At 36.8% G+C, this 10765-nt stretch overlaps 1 protein-coding gene across 1 annotated transcript; it reads right to left on the bottom strand.

The window, feature by feature from the left end:
- Positions 1 to 306: 306 nt before the first annotated feature.
- On the bottom strand, positions 307 to 10765 carry DUT (deoxyuridine triphosphatase; the record flags this gene model as incomplete). The annotated part of the gene is made up of 6 exons (XM_011967318.1): positions 307 to 851; positions 1296 to 1366; positions 1515 to 1589; positions 7056 to 7100; positions 8631 to 8722; positions 10737 to 10765. Coding segments are annotated over 6 exons (369 nt in total), but the record flags the coding sequence as incomplete, so codon positions are not given.

Raw genomic sequence — 10765 nt, 5'->3', positions numbered from 1 at the left:
TCTTATCCCTGTAAATGGCATATTTTCTTGATTACAGCCTATTGCTACTTCACTTAGGGAAACTCATAGCTACAACTAGTACAACTTGCCTGATGAGATGAAATTCAGGGGAACAAAACAAAGGTAACAAATCCCCAAGTTACATGTCTTTCACAAACATACCTCTACCCAGTCAATAGAGGATTTATCAAAAGATTAATAGTGGAAAAATAAACTGAGGATTCTCTTCTCACTCTCATCACAAGGAATCTTAAGATTAAAAAGAAGTTTTTAAACTAGTGAAGAGAAGGAAGAACAAGGAATACCTTTAATCTCTCCTTTTCATTTCATTTTCTTTTAGTTCAGCTTATGCAAGATTTTGTACCTTGTGTAAGAATTTAAGTTTACTGAATACAAAATATTGCTTAAGATTTAAAGGAATTAAAGCAAAATAAGTTGCTGAAGGGGGATCATTTGAGTTAAATACAGGTTTTTTTTTTTTAATCTGTAATTGATGTACATTTGATTTTAAGAAGACACTTTACATCAGGTCACCACAAAGCAGATTTACATACAACCATCAATTGCAGAAAAACAAAGTTTCTTTTTGATCCAAACACAAAAAGCTTTGTGTTTTATTTTTTTATGATCTCTTCCTTGACCATAAAAAAAAAAAATAAAGTAAAAAATGCAGTACTTTTCGAAGGTGAAGCTAGTAAGTTTACAGAAGTGCAAAACACCAAAACACTTTAAGCAAAAACTTTTTTTTTTAAGAAAAAGGTATGACTTCTCGTTTTCTGTTCTTGGTATAAATTTTAATTCTTTCCAGTGGAACCAAAACCGCCTGAACCCCTTTCGGTGTCATCCAAAGCCTGAAAGATAGACAGATAGAAAGGTGGGAAGCTTCACAGTTTTTTTAGAGTCTCTTTCAGTTTTTCTCTCCAGCTCCTAAGAAAAATATAGCCAGAATTCTACTCTTGCTATATCATCTTTTCAAAAGGGAGATTACAGGAAGAAGAAAATTAAATTCTAAAAAGCTCCATAAATTAGAATATTGGATAATTTTTAAAAATTCTAATAAAATATTAGAAGTTCACAGTATGTTTAAATAACTTATGTAAAGTAAATACTACATAATAGCTACATAAAAAACATTTTAAGAAATTCTTAAAACTAGTATTTTAAATTTGCTTAAAATAAGTTTAGTCATATATACTATTTAGTTACAAACAGTATATTAAATCCTCAAGATTATACATATTTCTTCACTTAAGATGTTGTATTACTTATTCTCTATCATACTTTATAATACTTACTTGAACTTCTTCTATTTCTGGATACAAAATCCGTTCGCAGATGAGCTGTGCAATTCGATCACCCTTTTTGACTTCAAAGAAAGAATAGTTTATTATTGATATTACTGACATTCTCCACATCCTCTCTTATTCAATGAGAATTAAAGGAGTCAATATTATTTACACATACATGACTCCAAAAATTCACTAGAATTATGTGAATGTATATATTTAACATACCTTCAAACTTTTCTTTGCCAAAATTAAACAGTACAACACCAACATTTCCTCTATAATCTTCATCTATGACACCAGCTAGAAAAAAGAAAAATAGTATCATCTCAATTTTTGCTATCTGAATACTAGAGGTGTAAGATCTCAAAATCATTGTTATGTAGCTCTGAGATTTGTATTCTTACAATTGAATAAGTGAATCTTGCCCTGGTACTATGTAAAGCCTCAAAACCAAGAAATGATATTACTAAAATACAAATAAAAATTTAGAAAACACATCCTAATTTTCCAACCTGTCACTCTTTATCAAATGGCAACCATTTCCTCTTTTAAGCTGGGAGTAGCAATGACTATCTCCAACCTACTGTCTACCCACCGCACACTTGCCAAAAAGACTAGGAGAAAATTACAGTTTGGGTTTTAAAGGCTTTTCCTGGTATCAGCTTCCCACTAATACCCAGATTGAAATACTATTGAGTCATAAACAAAAATGTAAAAAAGCCTAAAGCTCTGCAGCGGAATAAGTCAACGCTGACATTGTTAAGCAGCAGTCTCGCAAATCTTAGAACATTCCATTTGTACACTAAAAATGTACCTGAACTTTTCAGTTCATAATCTTCCTCTCCTTCTAATTTGAACCACCATCCTTTCTTAGAGCATGATTTCTCAGAAGACAGTAGCACATAGGCTTCATGAGTACAACTTTATATGTGTAATTAGTACTTCTTTGAGATTATGAACATAGTGGGCGAAGATCTTTGCAGGGGAGACTTGAGCCAGGTCCCTGCCATAGCCCAGAGAGTTATACTTACCAGACTTGCTAGCATTCATCTTTGAGCCAATAATTTAAAATATTTCCATAAACACAAGCACAGATAATACAGGTGCATCAGGCCTTTTCGTTTTTTTATATTGATAAATAATTCACAAAGCATACAATTTATCCATTTAAAGTGTTACAGTTCCACAGTTTATAATGTATCAGAGTTGGCCAACTATCGTCACAGTCAATAATAGCACATTTTCATTACCCTCCCTCCGAAAATCCCCTACCTTATTAGCTGTCACTTCCCTTCCTCCTTCCACTCCCAATTTCCTGCTATACATGTAATTCTTTCCCCTCAGTTTGTGAAAGGCTTGATAGGACTCACGTGAATCTAACTGAATACAGCTCCATGTCATATCTTACTTGTTATTAATATTCTACCCCCAACAAAAACGCTGATGAAGGAAAAAATATGGAACTAAAAATAATCATGTGTTCAGCTCAATGGGCAGTAATGCTATTTGCCCATACTTCTCATTATTTGAAAGCTGAGAAAACAAAAAAAAAACCCCAAAACATACCCACCCCCCCATTTTTTTAGAACAAAGGTAATTCCAAAGCATATCCTTTCAATTTTCTCATATAAGGGGGGAAAAAAGCAAACGCTTAGGTCCACCATATTCAGCAAAAACAACATTTTAGATTTTCCGAATGGATTACAACATACATTTAAATGAACCCCTGTGCTTTATGAATGAATTACTAGGGACAAGTGAATCTGAATTTAAGCACTTCTTAAAAGGTTCCTGATGCAATACTTTTACGAGAAGAGTGAGTATAAAACTGGGCAGAAAAGCAGCAAAGGCAGTTCCTCTCCTGTCTGGTCTGAAGGAAACAATCAATTATTGAACTTGACGAATTCAAATTACCAAACCCTGCTTTATTTCTCCACTGTCAGTTGACCGTTAATTTAGACCTTAATATTTATGAAAAAAATTGATATAAAGATGAAACCAGCTGTTTTCTACATTACCTATATGGAAAAAATTTTGACTGCAGGGACAATTTAAATTAGATTTAATGAAGAAATCCCTCAACATAGCATGTTGTTCCATGTTAGAAAAAATGGCCACAGTAGGCTAGAGAACTTCCATGCTGGGAGATTTTGAGGTACAGGCTAGTAATTCATCTATCTTGAATGAGTTAGAGAAAGACAATATGGACTGACCGACTTCTGAACTATTCTGTTTCTACTGTATTTGAAAATTTTTAAATAACCAAAACAGTGCAAATACATATAAAGTAAAAGCTTATAATATTCTCTTACCCTCCCTGATATAGCTAATGTTACGGAAATATATCTTACATACTACTTTTTTTCTATTTATCCTTTGAGATTAATAAATGTAAATGTTAGCCATTCTTTTTAGATACAAGATATGGAAATATGGTATCTCTTTTTCTCTTTCTTTTTTTGGCAGGGTCTCATTCTATAGCCCAGGCAGGAGTATAGTGGTATGATCACAACTCACTACAGCCTCAACCTCAAGTGATTCTCCCACCTCAGCCTCTAGGTGCGCAGGCACCACCACACCTGGCTAATTTTTGTATTTCTTGTAGAAAGAAAGTATCCCTATGTTGCTCAAATGAGCCTCAAACTCCTGGATTCAAGCAATCTGTCTGTCTCAGTCTCCCAAAGTGCTGGGATTACAGGCATGAGCCACGATGCCCAACCTGTACCATATGTTTCTATGTGACTATTCTCTTACATAATATCAGACACACGCTGCTTTTACATTTTGCTATAAAAAATAAAGAAGCCCTTTAAATATATCCTTGTACATTAATACTTTTTATTTTCATCAAATAGGTTGCAAAAAAAGGTGTAGCCATTCAAACTTCCATCAGCAATATTTGAGAATGCCCATTTCCAAAATGCTTGCCAATATCTGATGGCAACAATCTCTTACATTCTGGCCAATATGATGAGTACAAAATGGTTATCTCATTGCCTTACTTTTCATTCCCTGATGACTAGTGAGGCTGGACTTTTTTCCTCCCATTTGTTGGACATTTGCATGTCCTCGTCTATATTTTGTTCATTTTTTTTTTCTCATTTGTTCTTTTTCATATAAATTGTAAACATTTGCTTGTTGGCTTTATAGTATCTTCTAACATACAAAAACATTCCCTTTTTGCAAAGGCCTCTGCTGTACCTGTAAAGCAGTCCTATCAGAACTACTCAAATGTCTTGAATTCTAGAGACAGGTGATCTTTATACTTGGGCCAAGAAAATATGAAAAACCTGTAACTGACTACAAGAAATTAAGTAGTTTGAAGTCAATTCAAACGTATGGCAGAAAAAAAGGCCCTCAACATTTTTTCTAACATGAATGCTGATGGTATAAAACTTCCAGTAGTTCCAAATTCATTTATCACCCAATTGCCATTCGACATTCAAGAAAAGCCTTCTCTGCCTACAGGATATAAGTATCAGGGACATTTTTCCTCAGAGAAAGCAGAAAGTATCTTGAAGTTATCACTGGAAAAATCATGCATTGGAACTGGCAGAGTGATTAACTGACTTCAGGCAAAAGTTTTACTGTGTCAAGAGTTTGGCATGTCATTTGTTGGAAACCTTTTTTTAGTGAAAAACTATCCACACCTACCAGATGTGAATTCTGAACAGAATCCTGAATGCTCAACTTTTCCCTTTGACCCTTATTTACAGCCTGGGATTTCTAACAACATTTCTTTTCAGAAATAAAAACTGTTGCCAACTATGATAAACTTGTGCCTAAGGGAGACTGTTAAGGTTCTCTGCATCCAAGAACACACCACAGTGTAATTTTATGAATAATACCATACCAACCACCAGGCAAACTAACTTTCCATTCTTTTACATGAATTTTTTTCCAGAAAGTTGTTTTAAACAGAGCAAAAATTAGTAACAAAGTCGAAAAAAAGAAAAAGTTTCCACATAAAAACAATCTGTGAAGTCCCTAAGGACAGAAATTATATCTCACAGAATCTAATATGTGCCAAGCACTGTATTAGGTATTTCATACATATTATCATTTAATCCTCCCACCTCTCAGAGGCAGGCACACTAATTTCCATTGAAAGATGAGGAAACAGGTTCAGAAAGGTTAATAACTAGTTAGTGACAGAGCTGGGACCTAAATCCAGTTGTTATTCCAAAGCTCCTGTTCCTTGCACAATCATTTGAAACTTCGTTGAAAATATATACAATCATTTATATCCTTAAGTTACAGTCCCAAATGACCATAGTTGACGTTGTAAACGGTCAACTTACAGAGCATAACTTACAGAGCCCAAGGAATCTTCAACCCGAGAGTGGGCTGCCAATGTCCATCCCTGCTATGTAAAACTTAGCTCCCCTTTAGTCCCTAAGAACTGGGTACTTTTGGGGTCCTGTCTTGGCCAACAGCACCACCTAGTGACACTATGGAGAGATACCACGCCCACCAAATGTCAGACTAAGGATAGCCAGGTTTCATTAAGTGCTTAGTTAGCCCTTGCAGTGGCACATAAAAGTGAGCTAATTCAGGACGTGTTTAGTTGGTGAGGGGGATGCAGCAGGGTAATCTTCACACTTAATTGCAGTGGAAAGAACGAGGGGGTTGGAATCACACAGAGACTCCAGTTTTTTTTGTTTTTTGTTTTTTTTTTGAGACGGAGTCTTGCTCTGTCTCCCAGGCTGGAGTGCAGTGGCCGGATCTCAGCTCACTGCAAGCTCCGCCTCCCGGGTCCACGCCATTCTCCTGCCTCAGCCTCCCGAGTAGCTGGGACTACAGGCACCCGCCACCTCGCCCGGCTAGTTTTTTTTTTTTGTATTTTTTAGTAGAGACGGGGTTTCACCGTGTTAGCCAGGATGGTCTGGATTTCCTGACCTCGTGATCCACCCGTCTCGGCCTCCCAAAGTGCTGGGATTACAGGCTTGAGCCACCGCGCCCGGCCAGAGACTCCAGTTTTTAACCACATATCCACGTGGGCTCATTTCTAAGCCAGAGCTATATAAAGTAGCTCTGTAAAAAGGGGTGGAGGAGATCTAGCATACCTACTTATGTGGGGCCAAGATATCTTGTTAAATGAAACATTCACTACTGATGGGATAAAGGATCAGTATGTGGGGACCACATTAAGTGGGGTCTGGATCCCAGTTGGAGGAGACCTGAAACAAGGAAACCACATTAGGAAAGTAGAAGTTTCCTTACGATAAGAGGAGTAGCTCTGTAGCAAGAGTAGTTAGCAGAGGACACTGAAGGTTCTTCATGAAAGGTACCACATGAGGTAGGGTTAACTTTGGGAGACATGAGAAAGGCTTTATTATAAGGGAAACAGGTACCACAGAGGACTGTCTTGACAAATTTAGAGAAAAGTGTTTTCTCTCCTGACTTCAGGGAAAGATTTTCTTGTTATATTTTGCTAAAGACAGATAGCTCTCTTATGAAGAAAATTCTTACAAGATAGCCTTGTGTTTTCTAGAACTCTTGTTGCTTAAATAATTACCTAATTATTACATCATTAAATCTAAGTCATTAATAATCAGGTAATTATTTTAAAAATTAAGTTAGTAGTTAAGCAAAATATAATTGCTTAAAATAACCACAAAGCTTTGCCTCCTCATATTATAACAAGCTTTCCTCTAATCATTTTATTTTCTTAAAAATAAAATCTGTCATTTGAATATTACCTTTTAAACAAAGACAAAGTAAATGCTTGCAAACATTTACAGAATAAAAAAGGAAATGCATTACCTCCTACATCAATAAAGTGTTTTGCAGCCAAGCCTGACCGTGGAGCTAAAAAACAAAAAAGGAGACACTGGTTATTTTAAGGGGGAAGGGCTATACCAGAGATAACTGATGCAATTTAAGCATGTCATTCTCTTCATCTATAATATCTACATCTTCATCTTAACTTTAGCACATGGTTTTGAATTAAAGAATATATATTCATCATACTACATTACCAAAGTTGGAAAGACTAGTTTAGGAAAATTCTACAAGGTTTTAATTCAAAACTAACTTAAACCACTCCCATGTGACTTCAGTTAGAATTTGTGGTGCTGCAGACAGGGGAGAAGGACTGCTAGAATGAGCTGAAAGGTGAGCAAACGGGAACGACCGTAGGCTGCTCTTTCAAGAAGTTAAGCCTCAAAGGGGAAGAAAGAGGAGTGTGGCCAGCAGCAACACTACTGAGGAAGACGACTTTGGCTTTAAGATGGGAACCCACAACATGTACAATGTAGATGGGAAGGGAAAGGAAGGGGAAGGGAGATGGAAACAAACCTAACCAAATAGTAGCAGAGCATAGACTACAACTTGGGACCCCACTATTCATGATTCAGATGCCAAAAGGCATGTCTGTAGGAAACACATGAACCAGAGTAAGATAAACAGGCTAATATCAGTTAACTAAAAATGCCAAAAACTAAGTCTCAATGATTCAATACTAGTATACTTTTTAATCCTAAAAACTGAAAAAATAAAAAGCTATGGTTACACCTTATTATTGCAGACTCAAGCATCAGGTCTATAATTAATTATCCTAACTAGTATTTTATTTTATAATAATTTAAATCAGGCACTTTGTCAATAATGCTGCCTCTTTCTATACTAACCTTTATTTCACTCCATCTCCTGCCCCCTCCCCTGAAAAAACTCTAAAAAATGCAGTCAATGATGCCCAAGAGATGAGATGAGAGGCCATCTTGTTATCTTTTAAGGGCTGAAGTACTGGCAGTTTCCCCACTCATGGCTAATAAGATAGTGCCAGTCTAACTCCTTTCCCTGGAGGAGGGCATCACAGCTCCATTGACTCCTTTATGTTTACTCTGGTTAGTCAAAAAGAACTTACGCTCTTGCAAAGAACTGTCTGGTAACAACTGATACGCTCCAGAAAAATCAAACCTGTTGACTTGTACTCCATTTTGTCCTACCTCCTCCCAATGCCTCTACAACACTGAAGAGTATCCCTTACCCTAACCCCACGACCAAACAAGAAAAGGTTAAGTAGGCTTACACACTCTGGGACCAACAAGGTCCCAAGTTTTACTCTCCTAATATAAAATGCCATGTTCTGAGAACAGCCTTCTAGGCCAATGTGAGCCTAAAAGCTCCAGTGAGGAAAGAGAAAAACAAAAGGGTCAAAAAGAGGCAAAGCAAAGATGTAAATAAAGCCTTTCAAACAGTGCATTTGCTATCACAAATGGTGCTTCTTTTAGGACACAGCCCAAGCAATATTGCCTGCTTATTACCCCAAATGAAACATGAAGAACGTATCACAAAGGAGAACTTGACAAATAGTTACCTGTTTCTTAAATGACTCACCTACTCTTCCATAACACCCAGAAGGGAGCGCTATCTGAATGTCCGTTTTCACAAGAGCTTTCTCCATAGGTGGTATTGTGTAATCATAGGCACTAAGAAAATATTGAAAGAAAATAACTGCAAATGTATTTATAAAATTGTTTTTGTATTTTCTTTGTGACCAAGCATATAAAATTGCTTTCAATATATTTAATGAATTAATGAACTTTAGTTTCTAAAATCAACCTTGCTATGATGAATTCCCAATTCATCTTAAAAGTTTATGAAGAAGGTAGAGGTAGTTATTTTATTATTAAAATGACAGCTTTAGATAAAATAATTCTCCGTGAATATTTTTGGTGGTGTGAAGAGATGTCAACATTGTAAATCTTTGCCCCTGAACAAAAGTTTATTGGGAAACTGAGGTACTTATTAGCATGAAAGGGCAGAAAGGCAAACTTTCAAAAGGTGGATGCTTTACTACCATAGTTTGAAAAGGAAAAAAAATGAAGAAAGAACAAAGAAAAAAGGCCAAATATTACTAATAATACTAGCTATCACTGATTAAGCCTTTACTATGTGCCAGGCACAGTTCTAACTGGTTTACATATATTAACTCATTTTAGTCTCACAATCATTTATGTGATTAGGGAATATCTGCAGAAGGAAAGGAGAAAATGGGTGGACAAAATAAGAGGGATAAAGAACTGTGTTGTATCTGTCAGGCGGGGCTTGGTGGTTTGCCAAGCTTAGGCGATGAATTTCCTGGCTGAGGGAGAGAGCTGATCACTGTGAACAGTCCCTGGAGATGGACCTTGTTTAGGAACAGAATTCCTCTAAGATCCACGTAGCAAATGCTGCTACTCTTGCTATTACTGTGGCCCTCTGCTGGGTGGAAATTTAAGAGATTTTTACAATGAGCAGAACCAGAAGTTTACTTTGGAGAACTGCATTAAGTCTGGTAAAGCAGTACTATACTTCCCCTTCTTTCGCTGAAACCCCTCTTTAAATAGTTATGGCCTAATTTATTACAGATACATTATTTCCACGTCTATTTCAGTATACAGGTCACCTGAATTTATTATGAGGCTACTTAAGGTATCTTAAATCAAGGACTCCCCTAGGACTCAAAAAAGTGCTCCAAAATATACTTCGGAAAGGTCTAGTCAAACTACATCACTCTTTTATTCATTAAAATTAAGAGACCGTAGTTTTTCCAGCTGCAATTGCCCATACCTACTTTCCTTTTCCTTTCTTTTCTGTTGCTATCATCATGCACTACTTTCTCTTCTGTGCTTAGACCAATAGTTCTCATGTTTGAATTACCTGAGAAACTTTAAAATAAATCCCAATGCTTGGGATTTAGTATAAACTCTCCTTCCCTCTCAGCATTACTTTTCTCCTACCTTAATGGCTCTAAAAACTGGCACAGTAGTCAAAAGAAAAAAAAAAAAAAAAGCCCAAAATTCGGGATAAAAAATGGTATCATCTTCAAGTCTCTGGGGAAATCAATTCAGCTCTTCACAAACTCCTGCCTGCGTAAAAAGTAACACTTACCTAGTTAAGGATTGTTGTGAGGACTAAATACAACAGCATAAGGAGGGTTTTTAGTACAGGTAAAACGTGCTGTAGAGATGAAGTGTGGTAGTATTACAGGCAGCTCTGCCTTTCGTATTCGGATGCCTTCTGAAATTCCGCCCTGGGGCCAGATGAATGTATAGAAAATAACTTTTTAAGGCAGATGCATCTCTGTTCATCCTTCTTAGGTGTTTTCACGCTCACATCTAGGCTCTCACCTTGGCTTTTCTATTGAGCACAGCATCACCCTCAGGCCACTCGAAAGCCACCATGTGCCTTCCTCTCTATCTTCTATTTAGGAAGGGCACAATAAACGTTGCAAAGTAACGCCTTGCTAGACGCCGTATAGTTATTTTACTTATTCTGCAGTCTTTGCCCAAATCTCTATTTAATTTATGCCAAAGATGAAAGCTAAAATTTTCAATATGAAAAAGGCAGAAATCCTATTTATAGCTAGTGTGTTCCTGTGATCTCTTCGATGACTGTTTCTAGCTGTGGCAGCGGATGGCCGGCCCTTCCCAGCCTCCTCGCCGGGAGGTCCCCGCTCACCTGTACAGGTCGTAGCCCGCGGCCCGGGC

The sequence above is a fragment of the Mandrillus leucophaeus genome, unplaced genomic scaffold (genome assembly GCF_000951045.1).
Source record: "Mandrillus leucophaeus isolate KB7577 unplaced genomic scaffold, Mleu.le_1.0 Scaffold798, whole genome shotgun sequence".
Classification (NCBI taxonomy): Eukaryota; Metazoa; Chordata; class Mammalia; order Primates; family Cercopithecidae; genus Mandrillus; species Mandrillus leucophaeus.
The sequence above is the reverse complement of the archived record's forward strand: the minus strand, read 5'-3'. Positions and strand labels throughout refer to the sequence as shown.